The sequence below is a fragment of the Zootoca vivipara genome, chromosome 9 (assembly GCF_963506605.1).
Source record: "Zootoca vivipara chromosome 9, rZooViv1.1, whole genome shotgun sequence".
Classification (NCBI taxonomy): domain Eukaryota; kingdom Metazoa; phylum Chordata; class Lepidosauria; order Squamata; family Lacertidae; genus Zootoca; species Zootoca vivipara.
In genome coordinates this window covers 5,934,253-5,955,691 of record NC_083284.1, presented here as the reverse complement: position 1 = coordinate 5,955,691, position 21,439 = coordinate 5,934,253, and the positions used below count along the sequence as shown (strand labels likewise).

The following is a 21,439-nucleotide window of genomic DNA, read 5'->3' as shown; positions in this document are numbered from 1 at the left end:
TGACTGATCTCTGATCCATGATTACTAAGGTACGTTGACACTGAGAAGGCTCGGTTAGTTTCCTCCTCAAGCACAAAGCCTGCCTATTGGCGACATCTTCTAATTCCCTTCAACAGGCAGAATCTTATCTGTTTGGGAAGGGGGAATCCAGGACAGCAAAGGTTGAGTGCTGACAGAAAGGTAGCAGGTCTAGCACAGTAGATCTCAAAGGGTGAGGCAGGAGACGATGGCAAGTGCAGTGGGAAGATTCAAGGGCAATCAAAGGAACATTTAAACACTTTAGTGTAGTTTGGTTCATTGGCTGCCATGCAGAAAAGTTTTAGATTGGGTGTTGGAACTGAAGAATGAATTAAGAGTTTTGGGAACAAGAAGGGAACTCTTTGTAGCACCAACTGGGTGCCAATGACTGGCGTGCAAGGCTGGCATACTTGGTCAATATCTTTACCCAGCTGAATGAGCTCAATGTCAGTATGCAAGGTGACAATGACAATATCCTTGCAGCTACAGACAAAACAAGCTGCATTTTTTTTAAAAAACAACAACATCAGCAACATACCCTGAAAATGTTCCCGCAGGTAAAAAGACAATGAATTACATGGCCTTGCACAGGAACATCTTGCAACACTGGTAGAAAAGACTGACCATTACATCACCTGCAGAAAATTTAGACTGGGTTAGAGACACCTTTGCAAATTGCAGCTGTTCAGGACTGACATTGAATGAGGAGGAAATGGCATGCATTTTAAGTGTTTGTACCTTGAAAATGAAACACACGAGTATGCTACTGGGCTCTTTTTGGATATACAGCCAGAAAACATACCCACACCTCTCTTCAAGAGCGTGGGCTATTCTTCTGCAGTTCTCCGTGACATATTGTTGTGAACAGGGATATGACAAATAAAGATCGGAAAAGAGAAAGGCTTCTTTGTGTTGATGAGATGAGAGTTTGTCTCAAATTAGACCGAAGGTGAATGAGATTACCTGGCAAAAGCAATCTCACACCCCTCATTGAGTTTGTATACCTGCTTAAGGTACATATGTAAGATAATAATGATGATGATAATAATAATAATAATAATAATAACAACAACAACAACAACAACAACAATTTATTATTTATACCCCGCCCATCTGGCTGGGTTTCCCCAGCCACTCTGGGCGGCTTCCAACAGAAAAATAAAACACAGTAATCTATTACAGTGTTTCTCAACCTTTTTTGGGCCACGGCACACTTGTTCCATGAAAAAAATCACGAGGCACACAAACTCTGTGCCGCCCTATAGGTACGCGACGCCTTTTCCTCGGGAGGAGACCGTTGCCTATTGTTCTCGCCTTCCTGCCCCCCTCTTCCCACCACCACTGAAGTTGTGCGACAGACACCCTCGCTGCTTTGTGTGTGAACCTGGGCGACTGGCGTGTGTGTGTGTGTGGATGGATGTGAGTGTGCGCGCACACGAAGGGGAGGGGCAGCTGGAGCGCAATGCGCGCTGCTGACGCTGGGCCGGCTTGGGCCCGCCGGGGAGCGAGCGGAGAGGGGAAAGAGGCCGCGCCGGTGCTGCTCAGCCTCGGCGCCCACCTTCTTCTCAGCAGCCGCCGCTTCTTCTCCGTGCCCCGCGGCCTCCGGCATCCGCAAGGCGATGGGCCTCGAAGCGCAGCCCCCTCCGCCGCCGCCACCACCACCAGACGAGGCTGAGGAAAGCCAGGCCCGTCAGGCCGGCCCCGTTCGTTGCGTGTGGAAAGTTTCAGTTGGTGGACTAGAAGCGGAGAGCGGGGCGCGTGAGGCGCCGCCGGCGAGAGAAGGGATGGGATCTCGGCCGCCGCAACTGCCGCCTTGCCGGGGACGCTGAGAGGGGGAGCTGCGGGAGGAGGGGCTGCGGCAAGGCGGGCAGCTGGCCCCCGCCTGCCTGCCATTGATCGCCCCTTCCCGTCCGAGCGCGGCTATCGTGGCCGCCCGGGAGGGTGGGCCGCCTCCGCCAGGATGATCACAAACACGCGCAGCTTCCTGTGGTCGGACCTGGAGACTCGGGTTCTGCTGGAGATCTGGGGGGAGGCGGATGTGCAGAGCGCCCTGGACGGCAACTTTCACAACAGCCATGTGTACCGGGACGTGGCTTGCCGCCTGGCCGAGCTGCAAATCGCCCTTCTCGTCGCCGCACTTCGCGGCACACCAGCCAGCGTCTCGCGGCACACTAGTGTGCCGCGGAACAGCGGTTGAGAAACGCTGATCTATTAAACATTAAAAGCCTCCCTGAACAGGGCTGCCTTCAGATGTCTTCTCAAAGTCTGGTAGTTGTTTTTCTCTTTGACATCTGTTGGGAGGGCGTTCCACAGGGCAGGTGCCACCACCGAGAAGGCCCTCTGCCTCGTTTATAATTATAGTTTGGAAATGATTCACATTCTTACTTAGCTGGATTGTTTTATACTTTCTGGGTGCCCCATGATCATATTATAAAATAGTTGTATTCTATGTTATGAATCAGGCACTGGTAGTAGTTGTTTCTTTTTTGTTTTCCAATGTATTTATCATCAATTGGTGTGGCGCAAGGAAAGTTATTATTCTGAAGGTGTGGCCCAGAGAAAAGTTTGAGAACCACTGGTCTAGCAGGATGCATTATTTGCCTATATTTCTGCAATTGGGAATCTTAAGTGAGCAATTCCTTATTAATTAAGGATACTGACAAGCTGGAACGTGTCCAGAAGAGGGCAACCAAAATGGTCAAAGGCCTGGAAACAATGCCTTATGAGGAACGGCTTAGGGAGCTGGGTATGTTTAGCCTGGAGAAGAGAAGGTTAAGGGGTGTTATGATAGCCATGTTCAAATATATAAAAGGATGTCATATAGAGGAGGATGAAAGATTGTTTTCTGCTGCTCCAAAGAAGCAGACATGGAGCAATGGATTCAAACTACAACAAAGAAGATTCCACCTAAACATTAGGAAGAACTTCCTGACAGTAAGAGCTGTTTGACAGTGGAGTTTGCTGCCAAGAAGTGTGGTGGAGTCTCCTTCTTTGGAGGTCTTTAAGCAGAGGCTTGACAGGCATATGTCAAGAATGCTTTGATGGTGTTTCCTGCTTGGCAGAGGGTTGGACTGGATGGCCCTTGTGGTCTCTTCCAACTCTATGATTCTAATTGATTAAGGATAATTCCTTATTAATCACTGTTTTGTGCACTCAAGATCAATAAATGTGGATTAATCCATTCAAAGTGTGTTCCAGTCACTCATTGGAACAGCAGAAAAATCTACCCATGGCCTCCACCCAGGAATTCTAAACAAGAAGGTGATTAAAATGTAATAAAGGATGGTGGAAACCTATTATGTGAACACTCCATATTACCCACAATGCCTTTCCTAGAACCATAGAATTGTAGAGCAGGAAGGGACCCCAAATGCCATCTAGTCACAGCTAAAGAATCTCTGGCAGATGGCCACCCAAGCTCGGTTCAAAAATTTCCAACAAAGGAGAGCCTCTTCTAGAAGGGATTGTAAAAAACTAAATACACAGTTTAAAATGCCAAGCACTTTACAGCATCACTGTCGCTCACATTTCTCCTAGCCCACCCGGTTATATAGGCAAAGCTAATTCTCATTTTGCAGATGGAGAATAAGACTCATTTAGAGTGATAAGTGAACTGGAGATTACATCTAGACATTACCACTGGACTGCATTGGTACCATTAACGCTTGAAGAGCTTTCCCCGCTCCCTGTTCACTTTCAAATGAGCTAGCTGTCACTCCAGGGAGGAAAAAGAGCGCATATAACATTATATTAGAATAAACATTTTATTTACAGGATAATCACTGCGAGAGACATTCGCAAGCTAGGGACCATTTCAGGGGTATGTTGCCATTCCTAAGAATACTGGAGCACAGATCCTGCAAAGGGATGCTGGCAACTGAGCAGCTTTGAAAAGGTACATTATACAGCAGTGCTACTGTGAACTACCTAGCTACATTGCCCAAGACCAAGAGCATCAGTTTGTGAGGAAACTTTTCAGAATTTTGCTTCTGAAAACCTGCAGATGGGTCACTGACTACCTACTATGTCATCTAAAGCGTCAAACACTTTGTGGTGCAAATAGCTCAGCTTTTCCGACCGGCTACGTCTGAGCAAAGGCAGCCACTCCCAGAAGGGCAGTTCTACCGCTATGTATCCCATTTGACGGAGTTGCCTCCTTTTCATACTGTGGAACCCCAGAAGGCGTTTGGAGCCATAGCAGTAGTGGTTCCTGCTGGACACCTGGACGGCTAGTTTCACATCCTGACCTTGCAGCTCATTCAACCGAGGAGCTGGACCTGTGCCCGAAGAGGCCTTGGGTTTGGTTAAAGCATTCAAGATGGCGCCCGTTAGTGGAACTCCGCTCAAAAACGTAAAATGATCCCAAGTGGGCGGAGGCGGATCCTGTGGCAATGCTGCTGCTGCTGCTGCTCTGTTTGGGGTAGACGTTTCTATCTTGCTTTCAGTGTTATTCATGGGGGATTGGCTACTAGGCCTACTGTTTAAGAGTTGACTCATCAAGTCATCTGTAAGGGAAACTCCACTTTCATTCAGTTCCAATTTTACAACTGCCTGAGAGTTAAACGGCAACGGCTTTCGGTCAGAGTCAAAACGAATCTCCAAATCAACCGATCTGGTATGAGGCAAGAGCATGTGATTTTTGACATACTGGGGCCCACCCAACATCTCCTCCAATAGAGACAGAGCTTCTGTCAATTCCGGCTTCGTTAAAATATCCTTCTTGGCAACGTTCCACAGCATATCTGCTACCTCTTGCCCAAACTGTGGCTCAAGGCGATGGCCTGTGTAACTGGGGCATTCAATCTCCACCGTGCCATCCAGAGTGAACAAGTCCTTGCTAAGGTCAAATTCACTCTTGCTGATTAATTCTGCAAACTCAGGACCCAAAGCATAGTCTAGCAAGTCGTTTGGGAACCGCTCTGTAAATGCCAGAGCTAACAAAAAGGTGAGGAAATGCTCCGGGAATTTCTGGATTTCATGCATCTTTGCGCGCATCTCTTCCTCGAGGCTGGCATAAAGCTCCTCTGCATTGGGGGGCTCATAGTTCAAGCATCCAAATGACCACAAGAATTTGGCAATATCTTTGCTCCGGCAATAAGAAACTCTGGAAGGCAAAGAGGCAGCAACAGCATTCATAATCCTCTCATCAAGATAATGCAAAGCTGAACAGGCAAGGGTGATGTGCATGACACCTTGAACGCCTATAGTTGGTATCATGGGAGGAACAACTTTCCCAAGCTGATTCATAAAGTCAAGATGAATAACATGAGTGTAACGGAACATCTTGAGGACATTCACCAAGGCAAAAGAGCTCATGTCTGATATACGGGCAGAGACTTTATCTCCAATTTTCCGCATGGTATGTTCTGAAAGACCATTGTGTGACTTGAAGAACCCTAAGCAAATGGCACCCACTTCCTCTAGATTGAGACAGTCCAGCTGTTTTAACACCAAGAAGTCTAATTTCTTCATTAACTCTCCAGGGGCTTTACGGCCTTCGCCTATGATGTAGACCAGCTGGACCAGCTGGGGCAAAGAGAGTTCTTTCCAATGCACGTTGACATAGCTCAGCATGCTTTCCAAGTACTGGGGGACGCTGCGGCCTAAGCACCGCCACAAGTCAGCCACCATCAGCTGCTGGTCTAGCGTCATGACCCAGACCCGGCTGCAGCACTCCGCTTCGTACACATTCAACATAGAGTGGGAGGGTGGGATGGCCAGGCAGACAAATGCTTCTAAAACCATCATAAGCTCGGATATATCGAAGAGGTGGACCTTCTCAATTCCATAGCGGCACAGCACAGCAAACCTTATATTGGACTTCATGCTTACTTGTTGTTCCGCTGGCAAGCAGCTCAGCTTGAAGAAATACTCTGCAATTGCTCTTGGTTTCAGGCTACTTTTCAACATGGAGATGTTCTGCAAGATCCATTCACGTTCTTCCATGGAAATGGGCTGAGGGAACTCATCTCGGTTGTAGCACAGAGATCTGTATTCGGGCCTTTGCTTCTGGAACAGCCTGATATCTTCCTTAGGGTCATAAGCCTCCACGTCAGCTGCTTGCTCATTGTCTTTCGTGGGGTCCAGTTTAGTTGGCTGCTCCAAAGAAGGTCGGATGGGCTGAGTGTGATTGCCTTCCAAATCCAGCAGTGTGTTCTGCGTGCTCGAAAGCTTCCGTGAGCAGGTAATGTTGCAGACATTCTGTAATGGTTTGGCACTAATCCTGGGACAGTCACTTTCTAGCGGCCCCTCCTCCAAACTTCTCGAGGTTTCCTCACGAGATATGGCTTTGGTTTCTGGGTAGGCAGATGGATTAAAAGATACATGGTATTCTGCAGGCTTCCACAGTCTGAGCATGGTGGCGGGTTTAGAGCCCTCTCCTGCCTCTTTGGTGGGCTGGCCGCCTTCTTCTGCCTTTCGGAAGAATACTGTCTTGCCCCCAATCTTGCTTGTAGTAGAAAATGCAGCTGCCCTGCAAGGCTGCCCTGCAAATCTTCGGCATATTATCCTCGTAGCCATGGTCACAATTACCAGGTCAGAAAAGGTCCCAGGTACTGAAAAAAGGGCAGATGAAGAATGAGTGGCTTTCATCCGTCATGATGGCTTCTCTTTTTCTTTTTTAAAAAGACTTAACCATTTAACACTATAGTAAGACATGCCCTGAAAGGCAGCATTTACCCAGCACTTCAAACAATCTCAGCACATGGATATCCACCAGAAAGTTGACTATACTCAGCAGCCAATAATTCTGCTCCATTCTCTCACACAACCAAGGTATTCTGCAAAATGAAGGACAGGACCCTTATCTTAAGAGATTAGGTGCTCAGTTACTACAGGAATCTCTTTCAGGACTAGAATACGCTATGAATTGTATCCATACGTTAGTGCATGTCTATGCAGATAATATCCTACGTTGATTTTGAATATTTAAGGTTTGTGCAAATCTTTAGTATGAAAGAAGCAACAACCCCCCCCCCCCTTAGCAGTAGGTGGCCTACAGTGGTTCTCAAACATTTTACAGAAGAAATTCACAAATAGCATTTAAACAAAGATTTAGGGCAAACCAGTGGGGATGCATTCCTGACCATAAAGTAACAACTCTTTGTGCTGCCTTTGCAAGCTTGAATGACTAGAGTGATCAAACCTCCCACATCCACTATCAGTGGCTGAAGCTGTTGCTGGCTGAAGTGGAAATGGATCCAACCCAAAGTCTTAAAAAGTGCAAGAAGCAGGGCTGTGATGTTCAGACTTCTGACTGACGAATCAAACACCCCGGTTAATTGGGCAGAATGTTCAAAAATCACCTTTTGAGCGGAAGTCCTTAGAAAAAGCACAATCAAAAGCATTCTCACTCCCTTGCAGAACTATTGTTTTTATTCTTTTTTATATATATAATTGATTAACCAACCGAGATTTCTTTAGCTGGTGACAACTATAGTTGAAAGCTCTTTATAACTGCCAAATAGCACCCCAACCCTCAAGTCCAATGAGGACATTTGAAATGTTTCAGGTCTTTGGAAGACAAAGGTACTGGAGACATGCTGGCCCCAGAAAATGAGAAATAAATGATAGTTTAAAATGCCTTTTTTAAAACAGGATCACTTAGGTATCTAGAAGCTGTGAACTTATCAGGCTTTTCTTTAGGCACAGATGCTCAACACAAAATGTAAAAAAAAATAGAAGAATGAAGTTCTTGAACGCTCTACCATTGCTGAGGGCTACCTGAATGCCCCACGCACAATGGGCCTGCTGATTCAGTAACAGTCCATATGGCTTTGGCAAAAGAAGATGGCTTTGGATTCATGCCCGAAGAACCACCTGACATTCAGCAACATCCAGTTTTCAAACAAAATGGCAGTTCCATTTTGAATGTACAGTGGTACCTCATTGAGCATCCAGGATCCGTTCCAGAGCCCCGGATGCTCGACGAAAGAGACACTCGACAAAGCGTTGCTGTGTGTGTGTGGAGCGGTTTTGCATTTCTGCGCATGCGCGAAGCGGCAAACCCGGAAGTAACCCATTCCGGAACATCCGGGTTTGCCGCGGACGTTCACCGAAATGGACAATCAAGGGGGCGGATGTTCACGGAGGTATGACTGTATTTCAAATGAATTCATATTAATCTGGAAGCAGCAAAGACCAGAGGCTTTAAGCACATTTGTATGTATGCTACACAATGCCAGGGTGAGATGTCAATGGTTTGGTTCAGACATAATCTGGTTCAAACTATGATTCTAGCAAGCCAGGAAATCCACATGTAGAAAGAGGAAGAATAGGGAGGTGGAAACATGATGTCTGAGTTAAGTCCAAAGGATTTTGCTTAACATTAAGCACAAATTAAAACTACAGTGGTACCTCTACTTACGAATAACTCTACTTACAAATTTTTCTACTTACAAATGGAGCTCCGTCCGCCATCTTGGATGCGGTTTAGATAGGATTTTTTCTACTTACGAATTTTTAGATAGGGTTGCTTTGACTTACGATTTTTTTCTCCCAATGCATTCCTATGGGATTCGACTTACAATTTTTTTTCGACTTACAAATGTGTGTTCGGAACGCATTAAATTAATAAGTGTAACTGTACTGCAATGTTGATTTCAAATGCTAAACCGCAGAGTCAATGCAGTGTAACTGATGTCAAGGAAACTGAGCCAAAAAATGGACTTGGTGTTAAAAAGGGTTTCAATTAGGTCTCCAGGAACTGCCACCACTTCCTAGAAGGCAGTTTTTTCAAAGTCAAGCCAGTGAAAAAGACCCCCACCCCCAGCCAGCAGAACAACCATTAACTCTCTTCTGTGTCTAATCCGCTTACACAGAGTTGGGGTACTTAGAAGCAAAAGCATGCTGAAATAAGTTAATAGACACCAAAGTCTAGATGTACTATTATAGATAGATCTATGGTGCGACCATACTTGGAATACTGTTTGCCACACCTTAAAAAGGATATTGGAGACCTGGAGAAGATGACGAAAACAGTACTGCAGAAATATACTGTAACTATTTAGTGTAGAACAGGCATGTCCAAAGTCCATTTCGGGGGTATAATCTGGCCCCTATGGCAGTCTATCTCCTGGAGCAAAATCCTTAAAAAGGTGTACAACTTCAATCCTTAAAAAAGGTCAACAACTTTGGTCAGCCCTCACACATGTTCACTTTACCAAATCTGGCCCTCTTTGAAAAAAGTTTGGGCACCCCTGGTGTAGAATAAATGTAAAAAGGGGGGGCATGGAACAAGTGTGGAGTAGAGAGATATTCCCCCCTCCCCACTCTGATATAATACTAAAACCCAATGGGGTTATCCAATGAAGATGAATGGTGGGAGATTCAGGACAAAAAAGTAGTATTTTAACTGTACAATGCTTAGTTAATCTGCTAAATTTGCTTCCTCAAGATGTGAGCGATGTGTCAGAGTGGGGAAATAATAGCTATAGAATCATATAAATGTAGAGTTGGAAGGGATCCCAAGGGTCATCAAGTCCAACCCCTGGCCATTGAGGAATCTCAACTAAAGGATACATGACAGATGGCAATCCAACCTCTGCTTAAAGGCCTCCAAGGAAGGAGAGTCCACCACCTTTTGAGGGAGTTCATTCCACTGTCAAACAGCTGTTACCATCAGAAAGTTCTTCCTAATGTTAAGTCAGAATCTCCTTTCTTGTAACTTGAAGCCATTGGTACGGGTCCTACCTTCCAGTGCAGGAAAAAACCAAGTTTGCTCCATCTTCCATGTGTCAACCCTTTACATATTTGAAGATGGCTATCATATCTCCTCTCAGTCTCTTCTGGAGACAGTACTCTAGGTGTGGCCTGGCCAAGGAAGAGTGGAGAGGTACTTTTACTTCCATTGATCTGGACACTAAACCTCTGTTGATGCAGCCTAGAATAGCATTAGCCGCTGCATCACACTGTTGACTAGTGTTAAGCTTGTGGTCTAAGTTAAGTAGTAGCAGGGTTGGTCACAACTGAATTCAAGATCCCTTGGTGGAGCTATTACAGTTGCCCACCCACCTCACCTCAGGACAAGTTAGGCTAGGAAACAAATGATCCACATGAGGACAGAGGCAACTTATTTAGCTGATCACTGCAGATGGTGACAGCAGTCACGAAATTAAAAGACGCCTGCTTCTTGGGAGAAAAGCGATGACAAACCTAGATAGCATCTTAAAAAGCAGAGACATCACCTTGCCGACAAAGTTCCGTATAGTTAAAGCTATGGTTTCCCCAGTAGTGATGTATGGAAGTGAGAGCTGGACCATAAAGAAGGCTGATCGCCGAAGAATTGATGCTTTTGAATTATGGTGCTGGAGGAGACTCTTGAGAGTCCCATGGACTGCAAGAAGATCAAACCTATCCATTCTGAAGGAAATCAGCCCTGAGTGCTCCCTGGAAGGACAGATCGTGAAGCTGAGGCTCCAATACTTTGGCCACCTCATGAGAAGAGAAGAATCCTTGGAAAAGACCCTGATGTTGGGAAAGATTGAGGGCACATGGAGAAGGGGACGACAGAGGAAGAGATGGTTGGACAGTGTTCTCGAAGCTACGAACATGAGTTTGACCAAACTGCGGGAGGCAGTGGAAGACAGAAGTGCCTGGCGTGCTATAGCCCATGGGGTCACGAAGAGTCAGACACGACTAAACGACTAAACAACAACAAAATCAGGAGAGAGACTACTGGTACACCTAGCCCAGTACTGTCCATCCTAAATGACCAGCGGTTCCCCAGGGTGGGATACAGAAGATGCTTCTCATCACTTACTACAGGCTTCCTCAACCTTGGCCCTCTAGATGTTTCGAGACTACAATTCCCATCATCCCTGACCACTGGTCCTGCTAGCTATGGATTATGGGAGTTGTAGGCCAAAAACATCTGGAGGGCCAAGGTTGAGGAAGCCTGACTTACTACCTGGTCCTTTTTAATTGAGATCACAGCAACCATGCAAACCCTATGAAACAAAACCCTGATGAATTGCAAAGTAGAACACCGTATTTTTGTATTGCCCTGAAATTCTCTTTACACTCTTGTTATACAAAATATAGATAGCCTGAGACGGCAATCTGAAGGCTGATGAGAAGAGAGGTTCCCTAAACCGTTGCTCTCCAGCCCATTTCCTCATCAAAATTAAGCTTTCAAAGCGGCTGTTTCTCTGAGGAAAGGAATACATACAGGATTTTCTGCAAAGCAAATAAAATAAATTCTGTTTCAAAAGCTAGCAGAAACACACAATATGCTGTTCTGTCAGTAGTAATTGATCATAGACGAGAAGAAAAGTATTTTGCTGCCACCTGGTGTTGAGAAAGTGGAGCCACCACAGAACCAGAAAAAAGAAAGGCCCAGAGCAGGCACCCCCAAACTGCGGCCCTCCAGATGTTTTGGCCTACAACTCCCATGATCCCTAGCTAACAGGACCAGTGGTCAGGGATGATGGGAATTGTAGTCCAAAACATCTGGAGGGCCGAAGTTTGGGGGTGCCTGGCCCAGAGCTTACATTATTTTATTTTATTTTTGAAAACCGCTCAGATTTCTAGCCCATCATGCAGTGGGCAAAAGCAAAACATGTCAGAACAGTATGCTTGTAACACATAGGCAGGACTAATGGATTGGCTTCTTTTTCCTGCATTGCTACAAGAAGTTGCTGGGCTGGTGGGGAGGAAATAAGTGAATTGAGAGTAGGGAGGCCATATTTGTTAAGAGAGTACAGAGAAAATGGGGCTTCTAGTGCCTTTTTAGGCTGGCTCATGCACATCTAGGCAAGTTGAATCATAGTACAAAAGTCGCAGAAAAGACTGCAGCCTACAGCGGAAATGGGTTAAAAGACACCTGCCCCTATTCTGTGTTAGAGGGCCCCATGTAGTTTCTATAGAAGGACCACTGTGCAGAGGAATGACTCATGGTTTCAGTTGTATCTACACGAATGCACAGAGTATAGAAACCAAGTAAGATGAATTGGAGCTTTTAATACAGGATGGCAAATATGACCATGTAGGCATTACTAAAACCTGGTAGGGTGAGATTGTGACTGAAATGGCGAAATATGTTCAAAAGGAATACATCAAACAGGAAGGGAGAAGTAGCAGCATTATAAGTAAAGGATGTTTACACTTGTGAAGAGATGCATGACTTGGAGCATGAAAGACAGATTGAGAGTATATGGGTAAAAACTGTAGGAGGAGAGGAAAACAACAGTGACCTTACTGAAGGTGTCTGCTATAGACTTCCATGCCAGACTAGGGTGATGCCCTCCTAGAGAAGATTACAAAACATTCAAAAAGGAGTCATGGGAGATTTCAACTACTCTAATATCTGCTGGAACACAAGTTTACTGTTAGGTGGATTTGACCAACTGAGTGCTCACTAACAGTTCCTCATCATCCTGGGAAAAAGTGACAAGTGGGGTGCCACAGGGTTCTGTCAGGGGTTCACTGCTGTTCAACATCTTTATAAACTACTACGGTAGCTGGCTCTGCCACGCGTTGCTGTGGCTCATCCCTGTGATTTTCCCCACCCTGTGCCGATCCATGACGTATCCCAACCCCCACCCCACCCCCGGCATATCCCTGTGATCCCCCTCTGTCCCAACCTATGACATATCACACCCCCTTCTCCCCACACCCCCGGCTCATCCCTGTAACAGGTCCCATTGTGTCCTGACCTATCCCGTCCCCTCCTCCCTCCAACCCCCACTCAGGCGAGTCAGTACCTCCGTTCGGCCTAGTCTGTAAAGGCTTCGGCCTAGTATGTAAACAGGAGCCAAGGTGCTGTTGAGAGGGAATGTTTTATAGGTGTAGTATCAATGTAGCCGCCGCTAGAGGGGCTAGTTTGTAACCTGGTTCATTTCCCAGCATGCACTTTTGGCTGAGTGGTGCTTTCTGGAACAGGGTTTTTCGGGGGGGGGGTTACCTGGCGGAGGTGTGACATCTGTCTTAGCAAACTTTCCTATATCCTTCGGACATTCGCATGTGATGTTGTATCAAAATTTCACCTCAATCAGTCAAGCGGTTTTGGTGAAAAGTGGAAACACACTCACATGTCCTTTTTACATATATATATATATTTCTGGGGGGTGCGCATCAAATCTGCAGATGACACAAAACTGTGCTCAGTTCTGGCCATCACAATTTAAGGAGGATATTGATAAACTGGAACGTGTGTAGAAAAGGGCAACCAATATTATCAAGGGTCTGTAAACCAAGCCTTATGAGGAATAGTTGAGAGAGCTGGGTATGTTTAGCCTGTAAAAATGGAGACTGAGAGGAGATATGACAGCTATCTTTAATTATGCAAAAGGTTAACACATAGAGGATGGAGCAAACTTGTTTCCTCCCACTCAGGAGGGTAGTACCCATACCAATCAATGGCTTCAAGTTACAAAAAAGAAGATTCCAACTCAACATCAGGGAGAACTTTCTGACAGTAAGGGCTATTTGACAATGGAACAGACTCCCAGTAGAGGTGGTGGACTCTCCTTCCTTAGAGGTTTTTAAGCAGAGGTTGGATTGCCATCTGTCATGTATAATTTAGTTGAGATTCTAGCAGTATAGGTGATTGGACTAGAACTAGATAATCCTTGGGATCCCTTCCAACTCTACAATTACATGATTTTATGGTTTCCAAGAAAGAGGAATTTACCATCTTTTGTATGCATGGTGTATGCATCCAGTGTGTTTGTCCTTGCCTGTGATGTATTAACAAATGATATACAGGTATACCCAAAATAATTCACTTTACCTTGTGTGCCTTGTCTTATTTAGCTTATAAAAGTTCAGCCTGTGTATTTTATGTATAGCACCTCATTTACAAAAGACCATTGGAAATGTCATTACTACCAATTTATTATTAAAATGGAGGAAAAACATATGCATAGGCCCCACAGGGAATGCTAGCCATTCTTTATAATCATACTACACCCTGCACAGGAAATCTGCAGGTGCCTGGTGTCTGTACATGTGATACTTGCCATTGCAATGCTGCTCTGCAAATGTCACCCCCGAAAACGGCAGAATACACATGGCAGAATATCAAGGCCTCTTTGGTTGACCCACCTCTGCCTGAGACCTAAGAGATGGCTGCTGAGCAGACAATTCTGGGCTGCTAGATGATGGGCGGCTTCACATGCTAATCCATAATGGTAGCATTAAGGAAAGTGTCTGCTGTGCAACCTGCATGCGACACACTCCACTGAGAACGTAAGAAAAGCCCCGCAGGATTAGGCCAATGGCCCATCTAGCTCAGCATCCTGTCCTCACGGTGGCCAACCAGGTGCCTCTTCTGGGAAACCTGCAAGCAGCACCTCTCCTCTCCTGTGGCCTCTTGCAGCCGGCATTCAGAAGCATCACAGCTTCCGACTGCAGAGGGCAGGGCATAGCCATCGTGGCTAGGAGCCATTCATATTCCATGGGGCTCCCTGCAGGTATTTCCACAGACACGAATTTGCGACCAATTTACCCTGAATTGTTTTAAGAAAAATCCGCCTTTGCCCCTCCCTGAAGGGTAAATTGGTATCAATGAAAGTCTGGAGGTGCCAGCAGAGGGGTGGCATAACGGGGGGTGGGGGTGGAAAGCAGGCACCTGGAGTCTATGACGCAAACACGGGAGGCGTGGTAAGCAGGGGGGGAAGAGCACCGGCCAGATTACGTCACTCCCAGATGATGACGTTTTCCCCAAGGTCCTATAACGTAGAGTCGTGGGCGGGGGCTGAGGTGAGGCGACTGTGACGTGCCGCTCAGGGGATCCAAGCATCGCCCCTCCCCCCCGAACGCGTCACCCTTCCCCCTGCTCTGTATGGTGGGGGTGTATTTATTTTCGAGAGGGCCGCCCCCCCCATCAGGACACCGACAGCGCCTCCTCCTCCTCCTCGGACTGCCCTTCACTCACCGGGAACGGCGCTGCCTCCGTCCTCCTCCTCCCTTCTCCGCTGCCGCCGGGTTTCGCCCCTGTCAGGCAAGCCTCCTCTTTCCCCGCCCTGCGCGACCTCTCTCCTCTGGAATGCTTCCGGTGCCTCCTGCTTCGGCCGCGCACTTCCGGGAGAGGCCCTACGGAAAGCGGACGGGCTCAACTGCCTTCGCGTGCTTGACGTAGGTGAGGGAGTGGAGGGGAGAAGAAGAAAAGACAGCTTCCGCGCAGGCGCGCCGAGGGAAAAGTTCGATTGTGCGCACGCGCCCGGGTGCCTCTCCGCTGTGCGCATGCTCCAGGACGGGGAAAGGGGCGTGGAATAAACTGCTGCCGCCGGCGCCGCGCAGGCGCAAGAGGGCGCCATCGCCCTGGCTGTTGCTAGGGCAGAGCGCGGTCGGCGTCGTCAAGGGGCGCTTCCGAGACTGGCCCGAAGCGGCGAGGGGCCGGTTCAGACTGCCTCTTCCCCAGGTTGCATGACTTCCTACCCTCCCTTTCTGTACAGGCCAAAGCCGGTCACTGAGGCCGCTTACTGGGGGGTGGGGGGAGTCTCACTGAAGTCTATGGAGGCCATTGGTCGTCGCGGGGGGAGGGGGGATTTGTTTATTTATTTCCTACCCCACCTTTTTCCTCAAGTCACTGTGCGTGGTTCTCTCCCCCTCCATTAATCCCCACCTCAACCCTGTGAGGTAGGCCAGGCTAAGAGGCACCTGACAAAAAACGGTGGGGGGGGGGCCTTCGTCTGCTGCTGAAGCAACATAAAAGCAATCCGTTACAATCCATTGCAGCCTCATAGGATGCTCCCTCTGGAATTTATCACACACACGTGAATTTGTAAATCTGTCTGTGCTTGGGCACCCAGAGCGTAAGTACATGACCCTTAATGTATCCTGTCAATCACATGCATTTGGAGAGGATCCTTAACTTGGCAGACAGAGAGAGAGAGAGAGAAAATACCTGAAATACAGGACAAAACTATCAATAAAGGATGTAGCATTTTACATTGGGATACAGGAGAATCTTGTATTATACGGTGCAGGTGGCAAAACCTACTGGACCCCAAAGGTCACCTTTCACAGCCCAGTGGGAATTTGAACCCTAGACACTCCCAGACCTTTAATCTGAAACTCTAACCACACCAGCCGAACCACACCAGCTCTCCAGTGTGTTAACATATATGCAAAATTAACTGCCTCATTGGGATTCAAATTTAGCCAGGACCTGGACAAAAATGCTCTGGACAAAAGCGCTCTGGGTGGCCTGTTTACTGTATTGAGCATGTGCCCTAATTTGCTATTTATGTGAGCATTCATTCTGATTTGTTTGCAGGGAGTTTAGATGCTGTTACATCAAACAAACAGCCCATGCTTTCCAGTGTATTTTCTTGCCGCTTTCCTCTAGACCAGATGTTTTCAACCTTTTCTGAGTCCACAGCTCCCTTGGCCAACTGCATTCTTTTTGTTGAATCCCTGTGGGGCTCAGGAGCCCAGTCATGTCACCTCTTGCCTGCAGAGCTGACAGCCTCTCAGCTTTTTTCGAATACCCTCCCTTGTGGAATGTTCCCTCCTCTCCCCTCTCCTTGGGAGTCCTCTGGGCAGCCTGGTCTCTGAGCTGAACCCCCACCCGAGAGGTGCCTCCCAGAGGCACCATTTGCCTGGGGAGCTTATGGCCAGGGCTGCTGTAATAAACAGCTGTGCAAGCCTTGGGGAGGCAGAGGTGCAAGAAGGCATCAAAGGAGGAAGGAAAGGAAAGGAAAGGAGAAGAAAGGGGGAAGGGAGACACAGGCCAGTTGCCCATGGCACCCCTGACCATCATTCAAGGCACCCCAGGGCACCATGGCAGTGCACACTGGTTGAAAACTACTGCTCTGGACCAATGGTTCTCAAACTCCACCCCCACGGGCCACATAGGGGACCACTTAATGATTTCACCCTGAATGGCAGGGGCAACCCAGCAAAATGGTGGATTATAAATAGTAAAATTATTATTAAAAATAATGCCCGTTGTTCCATTTGCAATGCCCTGTGCTAGATGCTGTATGATTTTTACAGATTCTGAGGCCACCATGCATTGTGTGCTTTTATTATTGTTTTGTTGACACACTTATTTCTGTGTTAACTGCTTTTGAGCTTGTCAATAGGCCATATAAAAATGTTTTATGATAAACTGTACCATGCACTTTTGGGCATTTGAAAGTTTATGCCACAGTCTATCTATTACCCTTTGAAGTATCACCACAACTTTTAATGCAGATTAGAATCAGGCTGAGCATTTCTGCGCTAGCCATTAAACTCTTACAGTGTCCTTAGCAACAGAGGATATGTAGCATATATATTTGAGAGCGGTTCACATCCATCTGTACTTCACGCTTGCTGACCAAGGCAATAACTATGAAGAGCAGCAACTATAAAAAGAATGAACTGGGAAACAGATGGACGTTTAGACAGGCCATGAATAATTCTGAAACTCGTGATAGCTATTCCATTATGGCAATTTATGGGCAATATATCCTCCCTTAGCTGTGTTAGGGTTTTTTCCCTCCTTTTCTGCAGTTTATATTCTTTTTTATATAAAATCTTTTTCATTAAAACAAATTTACCAAAACAATTTAATAATCAATATACCCAATTGCATTCCCCCCCTTTTATTCCCTCCCACCCCTCCCTCTCCCACCCTCCATGGACTTCCCTCAGCTCCCCTCTCTGGTTTGTTTATACATATAAACAAACAAATTTATACTCTGCATGTTGTAAATTTGTACATATTACCTTATCTATCATCTATTTTACTAATAAAGTTGTGGATGTTTATTCAAAACCTGCCAAGGAGTCCAAATCTTTCTGTTGTCTTTTAAAATAATTTGTAAAAAGTTCCCATTCTTCCTTGAAGTCACGGTTGTCCTTCTCCCGTAGTTTGTATGTTAACTTTCCCAGTTCTGCATAACTCACCAGTCTTTCTTGCCATTGTTCTTTCGTTGGGATTTCGTCAGTCTTCCATCTTTCTGCTAACAAGACTCTTGCTGCTGTTGTAGCATACATAAATAAGTTCTTTGTTTTCCTTGGCAGGTCTTGTCCTAAAATCCCTAACAAAAATACTTCCGGGTTTTTTTTTACAAATGTAGTTTTAAACATTTTTTTCCAATTCATTTTTGATCATCTCCCAAAACTTTTTGACTTCTCTACATTCCCACCACATATGATACAAAGTCCCTTCTTTTGCCTTGCATTTCCAACATATATTTGACCCAGTTTTGTACATTTTCACCATGTTTACTGGTTTAATGTACCATCTGTACATCATTTTCATTTAATTTTCCTTCAAAAGGGAACAATTCTGCAGTTTATATTCTCGGTGGGTTGACTACAGCTATATTCCAAATGTGCCCCCGCCATCTATTTGAATGAAGTTGCTATGATATTTGGAAGACTGAAATCAAGACAGCTGGTAATACCTAACATAGAATTTGTTCCTACGCATACCACCAATATTTTCAGGAAGCTCACCATTATGCTCCCAATATCTCTTTTCTGGAGCCAGTTCAGACCCCATGAGTGTATACAGTACTAGATGTGAATATTTTTGCACCAATAGACATCACTTTACATTTGGAGCTAAACCACAGGCCAAATGTGAGAAAGGTGTGATAATTCTTTGCTAAATTGCAGTTCTGCGTAGGGGTGATTTTGCAGCTGAGAGAAATTACTGTCCATGCCCCCCACCCCCCTGCTACGCTTTCCACTGCAACTTCCCCCTCCTCTCCTCCAGGGTTCCATACAACCATTCTACTACCTTCAGTGCGACCTTTTGTTTTTGTTTCACCCAACTTGGAGATGTATTTGCTTTGGGGTGGAGGGGCATTTACACTCTGGGATTTTCCTATCTTGAATAATTTGGTCTTGCCCACAAGTCTGTTTTAAGGGCTGTTTTTAGAATCCTAAGCTACCAGCCCTCATGGCTGCAAACATGAGTGTAGCCAGGAATTTTTTTTGGGGGGGGGCAGGCATTATGTTAACAGGGGGCAGAACCAAGTTATCTGCAATGGTCAGTTAGTTAATGCCTTCACCTAGGAAATGCAAGCATCTTTACATAATTTTACACTTGCTGTTCTTTTAAACATCAGGGGAAGGGCAAAGGGTACGGAAATGGACAAACTAATAAATAACAGAATTGAAATGAATTATTAGTGTTTTCCACTGTACTGCAAACTTTCCAAGAGACCCACCTAGCTCAACACCCAGGCACCAGACCGAATTTTAGGGCCAAAGTTCCTGCCTTTGTGGCCTTTTACAAGCCATATAGAATCCCTGTGGCTGCGGGATGTTGCTCTTTGCCTCTGGGTCAATCATTTGTTCATTTCCTACCCTAAAAAAAAAAAGAGGCACCCCACCTTTTTGCTTCAGGCAGTTTCAGAGCTCCCAGAGCTGCTGCTTACGTAAAAAAAATAAAACAGTTGTTCACGGTTATAATCCCAGCTAGCTCAGCTCCATGAAAGCATTCGGACATGACCACAGCTAAATGCCATGCAAATGCCCAGGCAGATCCATTAATTAAATAAGCTGTTCAGCAAAGGCCTTAATTGGGCTGTTACAAGCTCCCGGAACAATTGTGACGAGAGTTTATTCCTCGTCTGTTGTTCTTATTAGCTGCCATTTCCTCTGCAACGACAGGCCCTTTACACTGGAGGTTCATTACCTGCCAGGAAGCTAAGAAGAGCTCTGAAAAATGAGACCAAGGGTTAATCTAGATCAGGGGTAGGGAATCTCATGCCCAGGGGCCAAATGCAGTCCTGTCTGGCCCTCAGAAGTCTCTCCACGCCACACTCATCCCTGTGATTCCCCCCCACCCTGTCCCAATCCATGACCTATCCTGTCCCCTCCTGCCCCCAACCCACACCCAGGCGAGTTCCCCACCTCCATTCCATTTGGCCTAGTCTGTAAAGGCGAGCCTCCATTCGGCCTGGGGGCGGTGGGGGGGGGTGTCCTGCGGGATCGTGGGGGCGGGATACCACTTCCAAAGTGAATTTTCGAACATTCAGGATTCCGAAACCTCCTGAGTCGTGCGGGATTGTGGGGGCGGGATACATGGGGTGGGGGTGGGGGGTTGTAGAGAGGTCTAGGATTTTTTTGGAGGGTGGCCTGGTCCCTGGGGGCGTCAGGATCGGCGGTGGCTGATCCGCAGGGTGGGGTGGGGGTTGTGGAGAGGTCTAGATCGGCGGCGGCAGCGTGATCTGCGAGGTGTGGAGAGGCCTAAGTGTGTGGAGGTGTGTGTGGAGTGGGGTGTTCCGTGGATGGAGGGGGATCCCTGGGGAGAGGCCTGGTCTCGGCTGCAATCTCCGAGGTGGGCCTGGTTCCCTGAGGAGCGGCGTGGTCTTGGGCGGTTTGTTCTCTGTTGGAGTAGTGGTCTCCAGGGCGTGAGGGATTGTGGGAGTATGTTTGTCCGTTGTTCGTTGAATGTCCACTGGAGGGTGCAATTTTTCTGACCACAAATCCAGGTTTTTTACCTGTCTTAGGTGTGTCAGCTGGTCAGTGTAAGTGCATGATTACCTGCTCTCACGTGACTCTGAGGTTGTGGCCAAATTTCAGGACGATCGGGTAAGTGCTTGTGGGAGAAAAGTGGGGAATAACACACATGCACCTTCACCATTTATATATATATAGATATAGATATAGATATATATAGATATAGATATAGATATAGATATAGATTAGATATAGATATTTACATTATTTTAAAAACCACTATCCCATGGCAATAGCTGTTCTTGTCTATAAAAACCAATGAAGACGTACAAGGAAAGATGGTGAAACAAGTTTATTATTATTTTAAAAACTATTATGTCTCTGCTGCACATAAATAACTTTTTGTTGTAGCCTTCACCATACAGTTCCCATCAACCCCAGCTGCACAGCTGGGCTGCCTGGTCCAAAACCTCTGGAGGGCATCAGGTTGGGGAAGGTTGCTTCATTATTTTAAACACAATGACCAGCAAGGCAAAGTTGGTGGGTCAATGTCTGAATGCAAGGTTTGGAAAGGATACACACCTCAAAGAGTGTTAGTTCTGAAAAGATTCTTTTAAAAAAACCTGTAAATAAAAATTGTGTTTCAGTCGATTCCCCCCTCCCTCTTGTGGGTTTTGTGGTTTTATTTTGCAAATCTCATAGACATAGTTCAAAGAACCATCAACAGTCAACATGTGACAAAAAGATTCACAGTTTTGATTCAGTACACTTCCGGCTTAAATTCACAGTAAGAGCAGATATACAGAAACAGATTGAGGCTTATGGTTTGTTTGTTTGTTTGTTTGTTTGTTTTTAAAAAAAGGAGAACGAGAAAAATAACATCAAGGCAATTTTGCTTCCAACATGCTGACCCAGGGCCAGTCTAGATTTTGTGTTTTAAAAGATAATTCCAGTAGTTGTCAGCAAAATCTAAAAACATGCAGACGAGCAGAGTTCTTATTGCTGGTGAAATTGCACTGGGCTATCCTGTCAACTAATTAAAAATCCTGCAGCTTCACGTGTGTTATTCCTT

At 46.2% G+C, this 21,439-nt stretch overlaps 1 protein-coding gene across 1 annotated transcript; it reads right to left on the bottom strand.

Annotated features, from left to right (window-relative positions):
• Positions 1-647: 647 nt before the first annotated feature.
• FASTKD5 (FAST kinase domains 5) lies at positions 648-14,994 on the bottom strand. The gene is made up of 2 exons (XM_035101169.2): positions 14,894-14,994; positions 648-6,572 (listed from the first exon to the last, which is right to left on the bottom strand). The coding sequence occupies exon 2, from the start codon at positions 6,535-6,537 to the stop codon at positions 4,027-4,029; it is 2,511 nt and encodes an 836-aa protein (XP_034957060.1). The 5' UTR covers positions 6,538-6,572; positions 14,894-14,994; the 3' UTR covers positions 648-4,026.
• Between the last annotated feature and the right edge of the window lie 6,445 nt (positions 14,995-21,439).

Bases quoted from the DNA above. Each gene is read 5' to 3' on its own strand.
- FASTKD5 (XM_035101169.2), bottom strand. From the start codon at position 6,537: ATGGCTACGAGGATAATATGCCGAAGATTTGCAGGGCAGCCTTGCAGG.